Source organism: Columba livia, chromosome 20 (genome assembly GCF_036013475.1).
Source record: "Columba livia isolate bColLiv1 breed racing homer chromosome 20, bColLiv1.pat.W.v2, whole genome shotgun sequence".
Lineage (NCBI taxonomy): Eukaryota > Metazoa > Chordata > Aves > Columbiformes > Columbidae > Columba > Columba livia.
In genome coordinates, this window is record NC_088621.1 from 3461803 (window position 1) to 3482880 (window position 21078).

The window sequence follows — 21078 nt, forward strand, 5'->3', positions numbered from 1 at the left end:
ATCTCAGGCTATTCCAAACAATGACTTTATTTTCTGTGGAACATCACCATGGCAGCCCCCACAGCAGCATCAACGTCCTTCCCATAAACCACAGGGAATGGAAAAATCCTTTCCACTTCCTGCCTCAGCACCTCATTCCTGGCAAGGGCACTCCCACTGCCCAGAACCCTCCTCACTCCCGTCTCCATCAGGCGCTGCACAGGTAACATGGAACAGAGGTTTTCCACGATGCCACGGCAGAGAGCTCTGGTTACATGACCCAGGGAGAGGTCAGAGACAGCAATATTAGCCACTGATGCCAACTGCTGAGGCAGGTGTCTCTCTCCAAAAATGGTCGGGTGGATGGAGAGTTTGCTGTCATTTTGGTCCAAGGCTGCTTCGATTATCTTCATGTAGATAGCAGATTCCTGAACCTGAAGTCCTGCAGATGGGAAATACTGTGGTATTAATTTGAAAGGGTCTAACATATCTTACACGTGGAGACTTCAAATGGATGCTGATCCATCCGTTCAACAAAACATTGTGTACCTTTTCACATGCTCCGAGGGGAACTTTTTTTCAGGATTATGAACCACAGTTCTCCCATTCAATTGTATTTAGTATCTGTGATAGCAGAAATCTTCTGATGACAGAACTGCCTTTCCTGATAACTATTCCTTTTTGCCTATACTCCGCTAAGTTACACAAACCAACATCTTTAAAGGCAGTAATGGCAGTCTGGATTGCAAGTGAATGAAAAGTTTGCTCTAAGCACTCACTAAAAGAACAATTTCAGAGCTTATTTCTGTATTGCAGACCCCAAGAGATGATAAAAAAAAACCCAACCAACCACCAAACCTGTGAAAACCATGTTTAAAGCACATAGAAGATATTACATGAGTCTGAGTCATAAATCCATTAGTGTGCTGCAAAATGTGCAGCAAAAGGCAAGTGATCTAATCAAGGGACTCTCTTGGACTGCAGTCATACAAAATTAGAGGCTGTCCTCAAATGTGCTGACCTTTACTTTTGAAAAACAACTTGCAAAAAATAATTCTCTTGTGTTCTTAAAACAAAGCCCAAAACCCAGAGGCAATGGGAATGTGGAGTCCAAGCCTGACTGTCCCAGCATGTTCATAAGCTTCAGCAGGAAATTCCAGAGATCTAGGAAGCATGACCCAAGAGTTACATCCTTGTTCCTTATACGGCATGACCAAACAGCTTTAGGCTTGTTCCTTTGCCTTTGCTTGCTTTTACATTGCTGATTAACCTCAATTTTAGCTTTAACTATTCTTGAAATAGCTTACCTAGCTCTTCTGTCCACCGTGACACCATGTCCACAAACGTTGCTAGCACATTGCCTCCATTAAGTGATGCTGCCACTGCCAAGTAGTCACCATTGAAGTAGGGAAAATAAGTAATAGCTGAGGAAGGATCCGGTGTCTCTGGAGGTTGGAAACCCGGGGGCATTGAGACAGTCAGCTGAGCAGAGGTGCTGATATTAAGAACTAGAACACAAAAGGAAAAAAGCAAAACAAACCAACACAGTGTTTTACTAGGCTGCCCTGAAAGAGGACAATGAGAAAACCAAATAACATACCAAAATGATCATACCTGCATCAGTCCTCTCAGTTAGGCAGGAATAAACAGAGCACTGGAAATCTCCCAGAGCGATTCCTACTTTTGCTCCTTTGGGTATTCCATGCCATGCACAGATTGTGCTGCCCGCAATACTGCCTGGGTCTCCCACCTCTGGAAGCAAGTGCACAGGAAAGCCTGATTTTTTCAATCTGCAATCAGAACATTATTATTGCAGGAAAGCAGTACAGGAATGTGCGGCATGACTACAAAGACTTATTTGAAGTCACAGATTAACCCGGCCATACATTTGTGGCTGCTGGATTTATGGATGCTTTCGCCTATTTAGAAAGCTTTGTCTTGGACAGGGGTGGCATTCCAGTTCAACGGGCTGGGTAAACTAGGATAGTCGAGAAGAATAAAAAGCTTTCCTTTATGTGTAATCTGATTACCTGAGATTATACAGCAGCACACGTTCAACAAGTTTAACCTACTGATGTCATAAAGACAAGCAGTTCCAGGGTAAAGGGACAATCACAAAAATGGCAAAAAAATGCAACTTCTAAGCATCAATGAATTTTTAAGCTGTCATGCAGTTAGTGGTTTAAAACCAAATCACAAAGTTAAGTCCAAAAACTCCTTACACAGTCAAACTGCAATATACTCTACATTGCTACAGCAACAAAAACAAATTAGTTGAAGTTCAGTAGGCCAAATGCAAGTTTCTGTCACTCTTTCATACCTTCATGAGCAGATCTTTTCACCTTGGAGTCCTGGCCTACCCTAAGCCCTGAAATATATAACGCCTTAGCACTCAGCCCTGAAAGAGCAAATCATTAAAGATTTGAAAGATATGTAAGATTTTATATCATTTAAGCATATATACCTGACAAACCAGAGCAAACTCAACAAGTTCTTCAGTATAGGCCACACCACAATTAATAAGGAGTAACTTTCAATCACTTTTTATCTGTAGCACATTCATACTTAAGGTCCAAAGAAGTGTTCACACTGACTGACATAAGCAATGCACAAAACCCAGCACTTACATGTCAGTATTCCAGCTGTTGCTTCTGCAATTAAAATATCCCCAGCTGGCAGCATTCTGGACAGACATGAGTGGCTTCTTCAGGTCACACAACATGGCAACCACATAGTCATGGATAGTGCCAGCTGCATCATAAGACTTCAGAAAATCTGGACTTTTAAACAAAACATTTTAAAAACAAAAACAATGAGGGGTGCTTTAAGGCAGCGGGAGCAAGATTACCTCCAGTGCTATATGGTATTTCAGACATGTGGTCCCATCTAAAAATGCAACAGCCATCTCAGTGATCAACTTGCATTTTGTTGGCTTGTTTTGGGTTTTGTTTTGTTTCGTTTTGTTTTTTTTATGGAATTTGTTTCCCAAGCTGTTACCAGAGCAGCAACACTTATCTCCTTCTGGAAGATGAAGAGAGAGCGGCTTTAAGGAATGCGTTGTCTAGGTTCAAAAGAACGTCATTGCAAAAGTTATCAGAAATTGTTGGCACAAAAAAAAGTTTACTTTTTTGGTCCTGGAGCATTTGAGAAAAACAGGTTAATTCCTGTGATTGCTCTAGGATCCACAAATTATGTGAATAGTGCAAAATGGTGAAACAAAACAGGAACAAAACAAAACAGCTGGACTCATGAGCTATACAGCTCTAAAGCAAGATCATGTTGTGCTCCATGTATCTGCTGAACACACATTGGAAGAAACTAAAATGTAATACATTTTTCCCCATTTGTTGAACCCCGACTCACTGCTGAAGAAGACACAGGTTCTTTGAGAAACATAAGATATCACAGACGAAACTGAGGAGCAAATCTTGCTGTTGCCAAGTCATAAGCGAAAAATTATATCCTCTGCAAACATGCCACAACAAAGCAGACCACTCATAACACCTCATACGGATCTCAGTGTCTAAGGAAGGAAGGAACTGAAATTAATTTAGGGACTGTTTGTTTTAGCATCTGGCAGCAACTAGACGAAGCAATTCTGTTACTGTTTTAGGCATGTTTGTACTTTTCACAATCTGCACAAGGCAAAATTATAGTGTTCAAACTGCATTAGCAGAGCTCCTCTGAGCGGTAGAACTGACTGGAATTATTCTATGATACTTTTAAGGTATCTGTTACTATTTGGCCAGAAGCTTTTCTTTTAATTAAAGAGATCTGTAGTATTTTTATAAGGTCAGAGACTCTTCTGTGCACAGTTGCATATAGTTTATATTGAATACTGTCATTTTAAATACTCTTTGCCTATTAAATTAATATTATGATTACAGAGAATTGTGGCCCCTCAGCCTGTAGCGGCCTTAATGTGCTACAGGAATACTAATTGTCACATCAATTCAAGACGAGGAACTGTCAGTGAGACAGCTTACTGTACCTCTCCTTTAAATACCAGTAGATTGTGGCACACCCAAATCCTGTAGCCAAGCTGACATGTGACTGCGGCAGAGGAAGAGAAGAGAGGAAGGTGGGACTGCAGCGGCCGTCTTGCCAAGTAATCAGATGACTGACACCCTCCGGCTCAAACGTAGGGCCTGTGCCACGCTCTGTCCACTTGCAACCTGAAACACACAGGATCTGAGAACTCCAGTGATTCCCTGCAGCATGGTCTGCCTGGCATTCATAATTTCTGGGCGGTCTTGATCATCTGTCAAATATATCGGAAGAAGAGCAGACACAGAGCCAGTAGTGATTTTAATTAAATCAATAAGTCATAGTTTTCAGCCCTAGATAACGTCATAATGCCAGTCATCCTTTGCTAAAATAGAGACCAGTCTCCAAGGCCTTCCTTCTCTATGAGCACTCCTAGTGCCTAGAGGAATAAGCAGCTCCCACCTTGAGACATTAACGATGCAACTTATCTAACAGATGACCCACCAAAAAAATCACAATTCTGCTATGGGAGGTAATGAGCTGATAGGACGGCTCCCACATACAAACCTCAACTGGGATCTGCCACATCACGACCTAAAGAATGCCGTATTAGTAATGAACTGCCTACGACAGATAACATGTAGTTTCATCACCTTTTGAGCCAAAGCAACAGGAAACCTGGATCTATATGTATTAAGCAATGGACTGCAACATACTAAAGAGTATCCCTCACCTGTGCTACAAGACAAAGCTTCACATGTAGAACAGGGTTTAACTCAATTTTACCAGTTCCTTTAGAACAGAAAACACTACACCTTTGATGAAACCTTCACATGATTTCATGAAAAGGCCTCAGCTAAATTATAGCAACTTCCCAGAGCTGCAGGGAGCCTTCTCAGCAACATCTGCTGTTGCCACAGTCCAGTGGCTGCCTCCTGCCCTGACATGCTCTCCGCAAGCAGCCCTGCAAAGGTAGCATATGGTCCTGCTAGCACAGCAAACTAAGCAGAGGCTGAGCTCAAGCACTGGCATACGATCTTTGCTGGCACTCTCCATGGCACAGCTTGGGCCTCAGACAACCACTGCACTCCCAAGTGACGCTGGGCCACAGTGAGGGGACAGGACAGGCCATACGCTGTCTCCAGCTGGCTCTGTAATCCAGGTAACCTTTTGGGTTTCAGCTGGGGATAGGAACAGAGTTTCAAGCTGTGCTGTGCTACTTGTCCTACAGGTCAGAGAAGAGACCTACCTGGCTGCTTAACTGACTAGCACAAACATGGCTAAAGAGCTTTTCTTGGGCTGGACACAAGGATCTGAAGTTACACTCACACAGTAAAAAGCATCCTTGAGAGCTGGGAAAATACTATATGAAACTTGCAAAGCAAACACATACTTTTTCTTGTTCCCTTCATTTTGTGTTCTATCAAGTTTGTTTGAACTGAATTTCCAATTGGTTTGCTTTCCTAGTTTTAAATGGATTCTAAGAAATATTATTAACCATAAATCTAATCCTAAAGGACTCCATTAAAAATGTAATTTGTGTTCCAAAGTGCATGGATTCACTTAGTCTACTCAAAACAAATGAGAGCAAACACCCTCTTCCACTTGATAAAAATGAAATAAAAGTGGCATGTGGCTTTAGGATATAAAATATTAAACAATATGACATAAGAATCCATGTCTACCATGAACCCATGAGGCTTTGTTATGCAGCCCTTGGGACAGCTGGAAAGCGAGCAACAGCTCCTTCAGTCTATCAGCCTTTGGATTTCTTTCTCTCTGGTCATTTTAGTATTTAATGTAAAATTACAGCCAGTAATGAATAGCATAGTGTCTCTTAAAGCAATTCAGACACTGACAACTTTTGACAAGCAGTGACCAGCACTTTTGGGAAACATATTCTGTGGCTTACAATAAATCTTTGCTTTATCTGCATAACTCCTATTTGTGTGAGACTTGTATAATTGTTCAGATGTGTACATCATAAGGTAAAGAAGACATGGAATCACATTCTGAAAGCCTTAGACTTTGTTAGGTTTATAGGAGGTTAGCCAAGAAGATAATGCATTCCTGTCTCAAAGGGCTGGCAATCCAAGGCCTGGACTTTTCAAATGTCCTCGCTTGTCACAAAGATTATTTGAGTATTTGCACAATCATTCCCCTGTGACTATCTCACTGTGGTTCATTTCTTTTTTGAGGTCTTGGCTCTTCATTTTACAGAAGCAGAGTCTCCAGAATAACAACCATAATTCTTTTTCAGCTCCTACTAAGAGGAATGTAAGCAGCAAGATAAATGCAACGTGACAGTCTATGACTTGCTAGGAAAAAAAAACTGCCTTGAGATTTTGGAAGGGGGGAAAGAAAAAAAAAAAGGACTGAAAACACCATCTACTGAACTCCACAGTTTCTCCTACTGCACTTTCAAACAGCAGTTCAAAACAGCATAGTGATATTAACTGTTGGACAACCACTGCTATGCACACTTTAACATAAAGATCAAGCAGAGCTTATTTTTCAAGTCATACATAAAGCTGCTAAAACTGCTACTGTAGAAGCATTAGAAGGTATTGAGATACTGGGCAACAGCTAGTTAAATGTTTTATGAGGTGAATAATATTCCCTTCCCTCAAAAAGTCATTCACATGATGCAGAAGTTCTCTCAACTGGCAGCAGATTGCATATGATGGACAAACAATTAACAAGCCACAAATATGTTGCTCCTCCATACTAATAATTGTGCTTACTCTGCAGGGACCTCATAAGACTAAATCATTTGAAAACAACAGGGTTAAATACAGTCAGTAGCTGAAATTCCAGTAATTAAAGCAAAACTCCCACTGAAGATCTTATGCTAATTCTGTTTTACAGAAGACCAAAGTGAACATGCAACAGTTTCCGACAGATCACTTCAGTGTTTAAAAATTATCTTCTGCATCATAATACTCTGAACAAGGATGCCAAAGAACTAATGTTACCTTTATCTTTTTTCCAAAACACAATCCCGTGCATTTGTCCTGAAATGCCAATGTGACTGACTTTTTGAAGCTGCTGCTGAGGTAGAGCAGCAAGGCATTCATTCAATGCTCTTATTATTCTCCAGACATTCTGCTCCATTCCCTGCAATCATAAAGCATTATTCTGAGCATGAAACCATTAGGATTCCCTCAGTGTATTTAAGAAACAAGGCTACTCTAGTCAGAAGTGAAGAACAGAATTCATTTAGCTCAATATCATGTATTAGAATAACCTTCACAACTAAATTAAAAAAAACAAAACAAAACACATAAACAAAACACAAAACCACAAAAACTAAAAAACAATACTAGCAAGTTGAGAATGGGATAACAGCCTTTTAAACTGAAAGCCAAATAATTCTTCATTTCATAAGTTACCATGCTCAAATACACCTTTAAAAATCCATTAACACTTAGTACATGCTTTCATTAGTTCACCTTATATATTGCTCTTTGTTTTCCTCACAAAGAGGATTATCTGCATGTTCTGGCTGGCATGCAGTCTCCCTTACACCTCCATATCTACTCACAGTTCATTCTGATGATACTGATACTTCAGTTTTGGATACTCGGTTCCTAGAACTACCCAGCAAACTGTACTACGTGGCAAACTAACCAAACTGCCACAAGAGAAGCCATATTCCAGGTTTCACTTTTGAAGATTCAGATCACCTTGTGACAGACCAGCATAAGTATTCAAATATAGTCTATGTATAGATGTGATCTAATCTGTGTGTACATATTTTTTGCTGCATAAACATTACTGTAGGGAGGTTTGGTATGTTTGCTAAACTAGCCCCTGGACTCACTACAATACTAGGCCAAAGAAAGGTTCGTACATGATTTTTATGATTCATCCTTTCTTAGACTGACCAACACCATGAACGTAAAAGCCTTTAACAGGAATACATGTTACTGATTATCTCCATAGGGAATTTCTAGTTATGATCCCATCTCAAGTCAAAGTACAAAATAACCTTCCAGCTTTACTTGACTTTCTTAAACAGTAAATAGAAAGCATTTTAAGTGTACTTTCAGACATCTAGACACATACAGCAACCACCTCCATCACTGTAGGCCAGGAAAACCACTTTAGTCTGCATAACACCAGAACACAACCCAGCCATGACAAGGCAAGGCCAGTACCCTGAAATTTTCAGCTGTGCCACCTGCCACCCCTTACCTGCGGTCCAGCTTCCAGGCTGCTGGCGTGTGCTTGTGTCTCCCTGGAGCAGCTCCCTGCCACCACCTGCCCCTGCTCTGCCTCCACCAACAAGGCAGCCTTGACCGACGTGGTGCCCAGGTCTATGCCCAGCACATAGGCAGGAGCAGGCCTGCCCGCCATGGCGTTCACCTTCCCCACCCTGCACGTGTCTCTACGTGGTGGCCGGACTGCCACCCACCATGCTGAGCCCCACACTGCTCCTTGCCACGTGTGAGGGGACACCGGCCCCAAAAGCCAAGTGTGACGAGGGCACAAGTAGTGCGGGCTCCCTCACCAGGGCAGGCTGGGAGAGCAGCCTGGACTTTGCCCTCCGGCTGACAAGACCTCCCCTCAGCAGTGCCTGGCCACTACCCCTCCATCTGGAGCGTGACAAACCTTTCCTTCCCCAGCCCTCCCCAGTGACCTGCGCAGCTTTAAACGAAACTTCAACAAACAAGCAGAGCAACGAGCCCTGCCTCGGTCCGCGGGCTCTCCCTCCTCACAGACCCGCTGGCACCGGCCCAGCGCTCAGCCTGCTCTGTCACACCCAAGATGGCGCCGGGGGGCGGCCGCACCGGCGCAAGAGGGGCCCTGGGCGGGGAGTTGACAGGCTGCCGCCTCACGTGAGAAGCTGAAAAGGGAAGAGTCGGGGCTGTGCAGGACGGAGCTGCGGCGCTGGAAAGAGGTAAGGTGTCTTCTCCTCAGCATTGCTCCCTCAGTATTAGTGTATCTCCAAATGTGGGATGGCCCCGCTCCACCGCGCCAGCTGAGGGGAGGAGGGCGCGGACCACAAGTCCCAGCGTGCACCGCGCGGCGCCGCCGGGGCGGGGGCGCTGCCGGGGGCGCGGTGGCTGCTGAGATTTGTAGTCCCGCGCGGGTGGGGGATCCCCCGGGGGTGGGAGCGCCGTGTGGCGGGAAGCGGGGAGCTGTGAGGGAAGATGTGCCCGGGGGAGTCTGGGCACACAGAGGGACTGAAAGATTGATGTTCTCTTGGGGTTGCTGAGGGTTCCTCAGCTTGGCTGGGAGGGAGCCATTCTCAGGGAGCTGCTGGCTGAGGGGGTGTGCTGGTGCCCCCTCAAAACGTGTGGGTCCTGAGCAAGGTCTTTTCCCCACTATTTCTGCAGTTTTTCCACTATGGAGATGCCATACCTGTTCTGCCCTCTACTGTACCTCTCGCTTGTGCTGCTGGGGCCTGGTGGTGAGTGTTTGGTCATCGTGGCTCAGGCCTACAAGGGCCAGGTCTGAGCTGGTCAGAGGTGGCAGAGGACTATGCAGTGTCGCCCTAGACCTGTGCTGTGGTCCCCGTCAGCTCTTCTGTCACACGCTACCTTTGACTTGGTGTGTTCATACACAGACGGAGCTGCACTGAGGCACTGACGGAGCATTCACCTCGTGCTCTGAGCATGATCACCTCTGCTGAGCAGATTAAATACTGTCTGTGGTGCAGCCAGCGAGGAACTGGGGAGCTCTCCTGCACTTAAATAACTTCTTAAGAACAATATGTAATATATGGCAACGAGGCAAAAAAAACCCCACCATCCAGGGCAACCTGTTTATCTCAATTTCTCGTCTTATGTTTGTATAGCTCGTTTTTCTTCCTCTTGTCTCATGTCCTTTAAGTATAGGATTCCAAATATCAAAATTGTTCACATGTGACCAGCTTTATGGTTTTGATATCAGTTATGTTCCTATTTGAAACCTCAGTCTTGCTTAAGGCATGGGTTGGTACAGTGTAGCTGGATTGTTGCAATGTATACCCCTTGAAAGCCATATTTCAGAGCACCACCATAAGCTACTTGTGATTTCTGAAGTGTTATGACAGCAAACATACATTATCTTGAACATCTGGGTGCCTGGTTTGAATTTGTGACCTAAGAAGGAATTTTAAACTAAATTTTGGGCATTTATGACTCCGAAATTACTTGGATGACATCAAGAAACCATTAGCGTTGGCTTGCAGTATCTTAGAGCCTTCTCTTGGCATGAACTTTCGTTGCACTTCAAATATTTACATTTCTTCCTCATAACATGTTCAAGCAACAGTTACTAACTTCTCCTTTTAGTTGCCTTGAAATAATACGTATTTCCTTTGCTGTTAATCATGCGTACTAATTTTGTTTTTCTGACACTGCAGGTACCAATGGGCAAAATGTCTATATCACAGAATCTATCACAGAAGAAAGTAGGTAGTTATTCTGAAGGAGATATTAATAATTTGTAGTAATTTATATTTGTATGGAGTTTTTTGATGTTTTTATTTCCCCTCCCCCTGTTCCCCCAGATGGAGTCATTGTATTGTCTGTCCCTGAAGTGGTTTCATTAGAAAGTGGAAGTTCAACAAACGTCACTGTATCTCTGAGGTAAAAATCACAATTGCATCTTTACTTTCTCTTTGGAATGGGGGATGAGCAGATAGTTCTGCAGCCCTGAAACAATCTTTGTGTACTCAAGTACCAGTCTAACTTCATTTTTTCTGCCTTCACAGGGCTCCATTAAATGAGACACTGGTGATAACTCTTAATATTACATACTCATCAAAACAGAGCACTATTGTTGAACTGCCTGATGAAGTAAGTGACAGAACAGACTTCTGACCTTATGCAAAAGCCTGCTGCTACTGTGGTGCAACTTTCCTCTTTCTTTCCTCCACTTTGCCTTGCAGGTACAATTGCCTGCAGGTCACACTAAAGCAGATTTCCAAGTGAAAGCAGATGATGTTGGACAAGTAACAGTTTATCTTTATACCACTAATTCCAATGTAACTGGGTGAGAAAATGGTTTTTAGTTCTGCTTACTATCCTACAGCTTCCTAATCTTTGGGGTAACTATTCCCTTCTTATAATTAAATAGTTAATGGGACATAGGTGAAAAGATGTTGTGACCCTCCAGCAGTCCCCAAGGTATTCAGATAAATACAGCGTACGGAAGCAGAGTGGTAATCTTGGTATCTTAGACTTCATGATTGTGAGTTCTTGTGGCTCCTTAGTTTGGTTTTGGTAACCCCTCCCAAAAGTATCAAAACTTCACGTCAGCTTTTCTAGTCCAGGAAGCATTTGGTTGTAAATGTCCAGTGAGATACTATTCTTACTGTTCAGAACTTGTTCTGGAGTGCCTGATGCAGCTGTGCACCCACATCACTACCATGAGAGGCAGGTGCTTTGCTTTCTAGTTAGGGAAGCCCTCTTTTCACAAACACCAGTCCTCCCTAAGAGGAAAAAAGTCTAGTAAGATAGGGAAAGCTGGATTGTATTTGCTCGTTGCCTTGAGCAACAGGATACTCCTGTTTTACTTCCTCATTTTACTTCTGCTTTTAAAACTCAAAGCAAATGCAGAGGTAAGCATGTGAAATTCTCAACAGGACAGGCATGATCATGAGGCTTTGCTGGCAGAGCATGAACAGTGAAACTCGCTCTTGCATAACAGATCTTGTGATAAGAGAGTGGAAACCATTGGCACAAGATGACCTTTTTGAATATTTCTATTGTAAAACAATGGAAAGGAAAGAGTGAAACAAGAAGGAAAGGGTAGGTTGAGGGTAGGAGTGGGAGATGCCGTAAAGATAACAAGGACACTAAAGAAAAGGGGAGCAACTCTACTGAAACTAACTCTGAATCTTTACTGTCTTGTTTCAACACCTAGTCTGTATTTTGTCTCTTAAAGCATAACAAGATAAAATCTGCTGAAGTGTGAACAGACAAATTAACCTGTTCTATTTGCATTACCCATCAGACCTAGGATTCAATTTCAAGTGATTCATAGCATCATAGTAAGATATGTTGATGAGGTGATTGGCTGGATCTATTTCCTTGCCTGGTCCATCTCCTTTTATCCTCAACTCTTTGAGAACTGGCGACGAAAAAGGTAAAATGAATTAAGATGTCTTTGAGTCACTTAGGCACTTCTAGAAATCATCTTCCTAGTTTCAGTTACATCCATCTTGGTTATTCTGAATTACACATAGAAAGATGTGGGGGATAGCAAGGTGAAGATGGGGCCTGGATAAATGCAGCCCCAGGGAGCTTTTATGCATGCAGGTCAGAGGAAACTAAGTGCATCTTACAGACACCTAATCCTATGGTTCGTCATCCAATACTAATTTGTGACAGAGGAGACTTCCCCATCCACTTTGGTGTCATGCTGTAAATTATCAGGCCGAGCCAATTAAGATGACCACCTTCAAAGATTACTTACCTTGTAAGCTGCTTATCAGGCAGCTCCTCATAGTGTTGTCATTAGGCCAGCTCCCTTTAAGTGACTGTAAGTAGAAACATCATTATATATGAAAATGAAGCATTTCTCCTGGCAAAGATGCACTACTGCTTCTATGGATTCAGGCTGGAATGGTTTGATCAGACTAGCTGAGCTCATGGAGGGCTTACATCAAAAATTGCCTAGAAATCAGTATATTCTAGGGTCAAATTGTCCCTGGAACTGCCTGTAATGTTCTCATGCATATTTCTCATACTTTTTTTTTTTTCCCACCCCTTCTCTAGTGTTGTTGGACTAAGCTTTGACTTTATAGCATTAAACCTCACTGGCTTTATAGCATACAGTGTGTTTAATGTTGGACTCTTTTGGATTCCCTTGATTAAGGTAAGTGTGATTATCTTTTAATACTTGTCAGGGGGTGGGTATTTGCAGAAGGGAGTTAAGGCATTTGGCTGGTTTTGCTTTCTCTTACATTTAGGAGGAATTCTTAGTCAGTTATCCCAGTGGGGTGAACCCTGTGGCTATCAACGATGTTTTCTTCAGTCTCCATGCAGTAGCTCTAACTCTCCTCACCATAATTCAGTGCTGCATCTATGAGGTAAGTCTCAGCACTGCTGGCATGGCTCTTTCTGCTGGACACCTCCCCACTCACCGTCCTCTCCTGGGCTCCAGACTCCTCTTCATTGCACTTTTGTTGGCTTTTTCAGAAGTCAGGCTTCACAATCCAGCTCCTTTTATCTTCCCCAAGCTAGTAGCAACTCCAGTGAGCTGCTTGAGTCTCACGGATGTGCTGAGCTTTTAAGTAAACTTCTTGGGGACTCACAATAACAAAGGCAAACAGCCTAATTCATAAAGTTCCCAAACAGATCTCTATGCAGCTCCACACAATACAAATGCTGATACGTGCTTTGCTGTTTCCTCACTACTTGGAGCATTCCTTAAGCTGGGACAGGCCCTTAGTGATTCCCTGCAATTCAAACTCCAAGCTTTTTTTCAACTTCTTTCCTCCTAAAAGAGCTGCAAAGGCCCTTTTATAATTCCCACCCTTTTCAGGTGGGACTGATTGCTATAGTCAGGTGGTTCTCTATTTAATTCCCATTGTAAAGGCCTCTGATCTGAACAGCCAATTTTCTCTAGATGGTAACTGTTTCTCTGTTGGGGTTTTCCTTTGATGATGCTAAAACTAACAGTCCATTTGTCACCAGTGAGTGCAGTAGTCTTTTCTAGTGAAGAATTAGAAGCCAACCATGAATCTTTTACCATAATGGCATAAGCAGCCTTTTGCATATGTAAAAACTCTTGTTATCATCAGACTAAACTCAGGAGGTTGTTACAGATGTTGCACTGATAGCAAGCATCAATACTGAAGAACACTGCCACAACACTGTTTCCCACTTGCTCGTGAACAACTGTATTGCAAGTGATTGATGTTGAATATTGCTTATCAGCTCTTGCAAACCTACAGCTGGTTGCTATAACACTCCTTTAAGATTCCCTTGTGATTTGAGCCCAACAACAGGTTTGGATTTGTAACCTCACATAGTCATGAGCATATTCTGTATCTTAGTGTGTCTGAGCATGTATGACCTGGGTCAGTCTAAGTGTATCTGCATTTCTGTTTCAGCGAGCAGGTCAGAAAGTATCCAAAGTTGTTGTTGGACTGCTGGCACTTGCATGGATCTTCACATTTACTACACTGTTTCTTGCTGCAGCTGAGGAAATGACATGGCTACAGTTTCTGTTCTGCTTCTCTTACATTAAGTTAGCAGTCACACTGATAAAATATTTTCCACAGGTAAATCTGAACTCTTTCTGATTTGTTATTCTATTCCTGGCACCCTAAGCCTGAAGTGCATATTCTTAGAAGTCTGACTAAACTGGCAATGATTATTTATTACTATTTATTATTGTTATACAGAAGACATCTTAACTGTTAATCTCAGAAATGCTTGTATGTGACACACTGACTTCTTGTTACGCTCTCAGGCATATATGAACTTCCGTCGGAAGAGCACTGAGGGATGGAGTATTGGGAATGTATTACTGGACTTCACTGGTGGAAGCTTCAGCCTTCTCCAGATGTTTTTGCAGTCATACAACAATGGTAAGGCTGGAACTGAGGTGGTGGGGTCCTTTCTTAATGGAGTGGGAAGATCCCACTACAAAGCAGATATAAACCAGCAGGTTATCTTGGGAGGATAATGTTTGTGCTATAGTAGGGGTAGCTGTTCTTACACTAAGAATAAAGAACCTGTTCATATTCCTTCAAGATGAAGAGTGAAATTTTGAAGAAACCTCAGAACAGGTATTAATTAGCTGCACATAAGATATACACTACACTCTTAAAGTGTGTTTAAGCAGTCCAGGTAACGAACATGAACTTCTCTGATATGTATGGCATGACCTTGTAGTCTTGAGGTGAGATTACGGTTAAGGAGTTAACCTTAACTCTAATTTTTTGACAGATGAATGGAAGTTAATCTTTGGAGATCCAACCAAGTTTGGCCTGGGCGTCTTCTCCATCATCTTTGATATTGTTTTTATGGTCCAGCACTACTGCCTTTATAGGAGGAGACGGGGGTATGAACCTTGTGAATAACATCACTTGTGAAGACAAATCTTTAAATTGAACTTGCCCAACCCTGGCTGAGGGTTTTCCAGGTGCCAGTTGTCAGAAATACCAATTCTGATCTCTGTTTATACCCTGATCCACTCTGGTATGGAGTACAAGCTGTTGCCTCACCAAATGCCAATTGCCAGATGCCTTAAAGGACAGCAAGCTCTCTGGCCACCACTTGCAAATGGAAGACTCTTGCCTGTTGAAGCTGCAAACAGCTTACTGTGAGCTGTCCAAGCAAAATGTGGCTTTTTCCATTAACAACAGGAAAGAGAAAGACCAGAGTGATGTTTTTCTGATTGGAAGCAGAGCACAAAGAACAGAGTTCTGGCTTCCAAAAACCTGAGATCATGTTTAAGCAACCACTTAATGCCATAAGGAAGTGACTGAAGACTGTGGATCCAAGTGCTGCTGCTGACACCTCACACTTCACCACCACTCAGGTTGGCTGTTAACAGCTGTAGTGGTACATAAAAAATGAGGTTGGTAGCAAATACGTTAGAACCTGAACTCTTTATTAAAAAAAAAATAATAAGCAGAAACTGTATTCTTATTTCACTGAAAACTCTTTTTGAAGGTGCTCAGGGGGGTTCTTGAATCTTAAAAGGTGGATGGTAAAGATTAAAATTTATTAAAATTTAAAAATTTATCAGAGAGATTATTTCTAAGTGGATCATGTTAATTAACTGACCCATGATTAAACAGTTGTTTTTGCTCCTGGGCAACTTTCTAACTACATGTGATATGTTCTAGGTAGAGATCAAGGTCTTGAGTTATTTGAAGGTAAGAATTATATAACTAGGAGGGAATCCCTGCATTTGTACTTGAACAACACTTGAGGGTGTAGTTGTCAGCCTAAGGAAAATTAGAACCTCTTCCTTCCCCTGCTAGAGACCAAGTGAGGTCTGACACTACAAATCACACCAGTGAAATCAGAGCTTACTCACCTCAGACTGCGTTGTGTCGTGTTCAAGTGATACAGCCTTCTTAATGTAAGGAGAAAACAGCTCAGGAAATCCAACTTTGTTTTATTGTGTGTAAAATCAAGTGGAATAGCAGTACAAATAGCAGTGTACCTCCATAGTAACAAAAATACCTTCAGCTTGAAAGCCTTAAAATTTACCACTGAATTCTTAAGTTACAAAATGCAAAAGCACTATTGGAGTAATTCCATAGATATGGTAAATAGGCATCTGCTGGTGCGTACAGAACAGTCTGAGATGCATTAATCACAATATAGGTACATGGCACTGCAGTAAGGTACTGAATAAGTTAGTTTGCCACCTCCTCATGTTCTATTTACAACAGCTTACCTGAAGACTGCTTAAGGAAAGTACAGATATGTATAAATCAACTGAAGGGGATTAAAAACTCCAGTTTTTTGGATAATTATAAAGCTAGCTGGTTAACAAACCACGAGGATGCTAGGTAATTAACCTAGTGTTGCAGCAAGAATCTTGAATCCTGTGGCACGTTGATTTAAACTTAGTATATTACCAGAAGTTTAAATTTGGTCAAGAGGCACTTTTGGAAATTACAGGCATATTCATCTCTTCTGTCCAATAAATCAGTGATTTAAGGAAAGTCTTCTAGAAGACACATCAAAATCCACCCCTTCCATTTCCAGTCCAACAGAAGTGGAATGAAGAACTGAAGGCTACAGCTACAAGCAGCAATTTTGGTAAATTCAGCAACAGTATTTTCTTTACCTGCTCCATATTCCTTTCATTTAAACCAGATTAATTTGATGTTAAAAAAATCATTGGGAACAAGAAGAATTAAGATTTTACCTGACAGCAAAGTTGAATGGTAATGTTTATGAACTTTTAGCGTACTTCACAGGCATTCATCGAACACTTCTGTGTCACTCAGTTGTTTCTTGTCTGAAGAGGCTGCGTTGTACAGGGAGCCTTTGCAGCAAACCGTGGTGCCCCAAACCCTTCAGCACACTGTGTCTAGCTAGCACACCGAGTGGGATTAGTACAGTGCTCCTCCCCTCAGCACCGTGCAACTCTTACCGCTGCCACTCTGATAGCATGGCAGGACAGGACAGCTCACTTCTAAAAGCGAGTAGAAACCATATTTCTTCTTAAAATAGGAAGCTTTTGTGCTACAAAAGAATCCTGTCAAAGTTAAGGCTTCTCCAGATAACTAGGATTTGTCCTGTCCTGAAAGCCACAACTACAAAAAAGTCTTACCATGGACCTGCAGGGAAGACTTCAGAGAAGCACTCTTGCTGGGGGATACTAGTTTTACTACTGCCAGTTAAACCAGAGAAAGGAAAAAACCAAAAAATATAGTGTTTACCACAGTTAGGAATGTGCACTCTTTCCAGACAACCTGTTCAGGCCTAGCATTTGCTTCCCTGCATGATATCAATCTATCTCCCTCCCCAACCCTTCCCCAACTGGACGACTGATTAGGACATCATGGATTGTTGCACAGCCTTCTGCAGAGATTGCCTGGTCACCAGCAGCCGTACCACTTCTTCGTTCCTTTTTGTCAGCCTCTTCCTAGCTTGGTCATGGGTCACCATTGTCATATCCCAGCCGTTCACCTAGGAAAAAACAAAACAAAACAACAAAGTGAGGCAGGTGCCTGGACTCACAGGTGTCCTATAACCGCTCTAACAGAACCATGTAGTAGATATTCTTTGCCACAGCTCTGTTTGTTTATAAGCCCCACAAACTGTCCTGGAAAGTACCCAGCAGACAATATTTCCCCCAGCAGAAGCTTCTCTCTAGTGTGCACTTAGTACTACATTAGTACCTGTGTCATCTTGGTGTTTACCTGCATGATCTTATCTCCAATCTGAAGTCCTGCAACTTCTGCTGGGCCTCCTTCTGTCACCCTTGTTACATAGATACCCTGAAAAAACCCAAAAAAGTGTTCATTTGCTAAGTACAGGAGCATTAAATACTCAAAGGCCGTTTGACTGCCAATGCAAAAATACTTTGTTGTATATTATGAGATTCTAGTTAAAAACAAGTTTGTGAAACGTTGGAAGATAGAAAAGGTAAAGAGTTAAATTAAAATGAACTTAGTCTGCAAATGATAATGTGGCAGCAGAATAACCTTAGTAGTGAACTGTATGAGAGGACAGAATACAGATATGAGCTGAGCTTGCTGGGTGAGCTTTTGCAGAGGTGCTACGGAAAACAAAGAACATCTGACCTTGTCAGTCTTGTCTTCAGAGAAAGGATTCTGAGTAGGGTCCTGGTCGATGCCACCTCCAATGCTGAATCCCAGAATCAAATTGTCACCTTGACGAAGCTTATGTATTTCAATTCTTTGCTGAAAAGAGAAAAAGATAAGATAGCTGAGTATTGTTGGTCACTGGAAGAAATCTCAAGTGTGCCTCAAGACACAGATACTTAAGACCCAGTTAAATTGTTCTTCTCGGAGATACCATAAACCTATTCAGGCTGCACCACGGCTCCGTAAGCTCTGAAACATCATGTGGCATTTGCTGTCTGTCACACGCAACCTCGGTGTTGACAACTGGCTCTGAACTACTCAGCACTTTACCACTGCCTGGAGATACAAGGGGAAAACACTAAAACCAGAGCAGGCCTCTTTAAACATGAGTCATGTCTAGATAACCAGCAGTCATTCCCAGCTCTTGCTCTTTCTTTATGTGCCTTGTGTTCCTGCCTAGCCCTATGAAGGGAAATAACAACCTATTATTAGGATGGTTCTTTAAGATAAGTTATCAACAGACGCTTGTAATCCAGGGACAAGTTCCTTGGTGTCTGATGAGCACAGGCATCCCACAAGCTTTATACGTTGCCCAAATCCTTTATAAATGGCAACTTGTGCTATTCTTGAGCCAAGAAAAAAAGTCACCTTTTCTTAACTGAAACAACAACCACTCAAAAGGTTTTTCAACCTGATCTGGGTGAAGATGTCCACTGCAGGGGGGTTGGACTATATGACCTCTAAAGGTCCCTTCCAACCCAAACCATTCTCTGATTCCCCTCGAACAGCCCCATCAGGCAGTGACCTTCCCGGCGGGCACCGGCTCTCACCAGGACACAGCGGGACAGCGGCCGCATCCTCAGGGCTCTGTTCTCACACAGCTGGGAGCAGTGCAGTGTATTTCAACTGGGCTACAGTCACACCACCCACAGCATAAATAAGTTTAGCATTTTAACTAGCAGAAAAAACAGGCCCTTTCATGTACAGTTTGTTATTAAGGCAATTAATATGCGTTAAAAGCTGTACTTGTTAAACCCCACCTAACCAAGGGGGGTTTTTCCTGCCAAGGTCGCGCAGCCTCTCGCAGCAGAGGGCACTGAACAGGCGGTTCCCGCATCCCCACCGGGGCGGCGGGCGGGTCGGACCGTCTGCCAGACGTTCTGCACAACGGAGAACAAGCCCCCCGGCGGGGCCCGAGCGACAGATACCGATTCGGCGGGGTCTGTTCTCTCACACCGGCAGAGGCGTTTGTCTGCGGCCCAGGTGCCCGGCCCGCCCGTTACCCCGGACGGGCCGAGCTCGCCGCGGGTACCGGCAGCTCCCCCGGCGCGGAGACACCGCCCAGGCGGGCTGGGAGCGGCAGTGGGTGGCAACCGGGACCAGCGGCTCTGCGACCCGCTCCCATCACCCGCTCCTTCCGCGCACCCGCGAGCCGGGGCTGCCCCAAGACGCACCTGCGGCCCCTCCGCCCCCGCCGAGCCCCTCGCCCACTGACAGCCGCAGAGCGGCACCGGCACCGCCCCACTCAGGAGCCCCGGCACGGTGTCCCTGTCCCGCTCGGCACCCCCGGCGCGGTGTCCCCGTCCCTGTCCCGCTCGGCACCCCCGGCGCGGTGTCCCCGTCTCACCACCACGGCGGTCACCGGCTGCCCCGGTACGTACGACATGGCCCCGCCAGCGCTGCCGCCGCCCGAACAAAAGCGCCTCGCCCGGCCCCGCCCCCCGACGCCGTCACGGCCGCCGCCAGCCAATCGGATGCCGTCTCGCCTGTGGTGGCGGCTCGGGCGCCGGAAGTCAAGCTGCTTTCCCGGCGGCCTCCGCGCCAAGATGCCTGACAGGAGCTTCCGGCGGGCGGGCGAGAGTCTCCGCTGTGGCGGTAGGTTGGGCCCGGCGGGGCGCGGCGGCCCCGGCTCCCGCGGGCGGCCCGCGGTGACGGGCGGTGTGTGCTGTCCCTTGGCAGGGTGCGAGGCGTGACGGTCGGGCCCGGCCGAGGGTCCCGCGGAGCAACGCGCCGCCGTGGATGAGAGGTACGGGCCGGGGGAGGACGGGAGGGTCGGTGCCGCGGGCGGGGCCTCCGGAGGCCGTTGAGCTCCCGCCGCGCTCCGGACGCCTCTAAGGGCGGCCTGGTCGGAGCCGGGCGGGCTCGGCTCCCGGCGGGGGGCAGCGCTTCGGCCGGGTCCCCACAGCCCGTGTGTGTTTCCCCCAGTGTCGCTGGGAGAAGGGAGGTCCCCGAGCCCGCCTGGGAGCCATGGCCGCGGTGGTGGCCAAGCGCGACGGGCCGCAGTTCATCAGCGAGGCGGCGGTTCGGGGAAACGCCGCCATCCTGGACTATTGCCGGACGTCGGTGTCGGCGCTGTCGGGCGCCACGGCCGGGATCCTGGGCCTGACCGGCCTGCACGGCTTCATCTTCTACTTCCTGGCGTCCGTCCTGCTCTCCGTGCTCCTGGTGTTAAAAGCTGGACGGCGATGGAACAAGTACTTTAAATCCCGAAGGCCGCTTTTCACAGGGGGGCTTATAGGAGGGCTCTTCACATACGTCCTGTTCTGGACTTTCCTGTACGGGATGGTTCACGTCTACTAAACCGACTAGGAGCCACATTAGCTGCAGTGTTTTTTAATGAAGCAGGAGGACTGTTGCCAAAATCACCTACACGACTAGGCCAGCTTACCTTTTAAACTGTTGTTCATCGCTTGTATTGTTAATACTGTCAGTAAATTATGTCCAAGTACAAATGAATCGGTAGTACTGTTCTAATTAAACTGAATGTGAAACTCTACCTGGATGCCTCCCATGAATATTTGTTAGGTGGTAAATGAATAAATTCTGTCCCTAATTGCAGGCACAGCCGTGGGGTTTAATGTAGTCCCTTG

At 44.7% G+C, this 21078-nt stretch overlaps 4 protein-coding genes across 5 annotated transcripts; 2 read left to right on the plus strand and 2 right to left on the minus strand.

Moving 5' to 3' along the window:
• Positions 1-3: 3 nt before the first annotated feature.
• On the minus strand, positions 4-8399 carry SHPK (sedoheptulokinase). Of its 2 annotated transcripts, none has more exons than XM_013366845.3 (7): positions 8164-8399; positions 6942-7083; positions 3971-4154; positions 2607-2759; positions 1594-1769; positions 1287-1487; positions 4-421 (listed from the first exon to the last, which is right to left on the minus strand). In XM_013366845.3, the coding sequence occupies exons 1-7, from the start codon at positions 8323-8325 to the stop codon at positions 27-29; spliced, it is 1413 nt and encodes a 470-aa protein (XP_013222299.2). In that variant the 5' UTR covers positions 8326-8399; the 3' UTR covers positions 4-26. The 2 variants fall into 2 exon arrangements, with proteins under 2 accessions (XP_013222299.2, XP_064892445.1); XM_065036373.1 differs by lacking the exon at positions 8164-8399 and adding an exon at positions 7511-8094.
• Positions 8400-8721: 322 nt separating this feature from the next.
• CTNS (cystinosin, lysosomal cystine transporter) lies at positions 8722-15655 on the plus strand. The gene is made up of 12 exons (XM_065036380.1): positions 8722-8869; positions 9309-9382; positions 10319-10366; positions 10466-10544; positions 10670-10754; positions 10847-10950; positions 11914-12045; positions 12678-12777; positions 12872-12991; positions 14018-14188; positions 14380-14497; positions 14859-15655. Exons 2-12 carry the CDS (start codon positions 9319-9321, stop codon positions 14990-14992), a joined length of 1155 nt encoding a protein of 384 aa, XP_064892452.1. The 5' UTR covers positions 8722-8869; positions 9309-9318; the 3' UTR covers positions 14993-15655.
• Positions 15656-16018: 363 nt separating this feature from the next.
• Positions 16019-19986, minus strand: TAX1BP3 (Tax1 binding protein 3). The gene is made up of 4 exons (XM_065036396.1): positions 19836-19986; positions 18185-18304; positions 17801-17878; positions 16019-17567 (listed from the first exon to the last, which is right to left on the minus strand). The coding sequence occupies exons 1-4, from the start codon at positions 19872-19874 to the stop codon at positions 17430-17432; spliced, it is 375 nt and encodes a 124-aa protein (XP_064892468.1). The 5' UTR covers positions 19875-19986; the 3' UTR covers positions 16019-17429.
• Positions 19954-20984, plus strand: EMC6 (ER membrane protein complex subunit 6). Its single transcript, XM_065036397.1, has 3 exons — positions 19954-20083; positions 20168-20234; positions 20414-20984. Exon 3 carries the CDS (start codon positions 20456-20458, stop codon positions 20786-20788), a length of 333 nt encoding a protein of 110 aa, XP_064892469.1. The 5' UTR covers positions 19954-20083; positions 20168-20234; positions 20414-20455; the 3' UTR covers positions 20789-20984.
• Positions 20985-21078: the final 94 nt, after the last annotated feature.

What these genes read in the sequence shown, in the direction of transcription:
- SHPK (XM_013366845.3), bottom strand. Translation starts at nt 8,325, where the DNA reads ATGGCGGGCAGGCCTGCTCCTGCCTATGTGCTGGGCATAGACCTGGGC. An exon ending in AACAGCTGGAATACTGACAT is followed by an intron (nt 1,770 to 2,606) that starts GTAAGTGCTGGG and finishes TTCTGATTGCAG; the next exon opens with ATTGAAAAAATCAGGCTTTC. An exon ending in AACTGAGAGGACTGATGCAG is followed by an intron (nt 1,488 to 1,593) that starts GTATGATCATTT and finishes TTTGTGTTCTAG; the next exon opens with TTCTTAATATCAGCACCTCT.
- CTNS (XM_065036380.1), top strand. Translation starts at nt 9,319, where the DNA reads ATGGAGATGCCATACCTGTTCTGCCCTCTACTGTACCTCTCGCTTGTG. An exon ending in AACGTCACTGTATCTCTGAG is followed by an intron (nt 10,545 to 10,669) that starts GTAAAAATCACA and finishes CTGCCTTCACAG; the next exon opens with GGCTCCATTAAATGAGACAC. An exon ending in TGATAAAATATTTTCCACAG is followed by an intron (nt 14,189 to 14,379) that starts GTAAATCTGAAC and finishes TTACGCTCTCAG; the next exon opens with GCATATATGAACTTCCGTCG.
- TAX1BP3 (XM_065036396.1), bottom strand. Translation starts at nt 19,874, where the DNA reads ATGTCGTACGTACCGGGGCAGCCGGTGACCGCCGTGGTG. An exon ending in AGCCGGTGACCGCCGTGGTG is followed by an intron (nt 18,305 to 19,835) that starts GTGAGACGGGGA and finishes TTCTCTTTTCAG; the next exon opens with CAAAGAATTGAAATACATAA. An exon ending in CTGAAGACAAGACTGACAAG is followed by an intron (nt 17,879 to 18,184) that starts GTCAGATGTTCT and finishes GGGTTTTTTCAG; the next exon opens with GGTATCTATGTAACAAGGGT.
- EMC6 (XM_065036397.1), top strand. Translation starts at nt 20,456, where the DNA reads ATGGCCGCGGTGGTGGCCAAGCGCGACGGGCCGCAGTTCATCAGCGAG.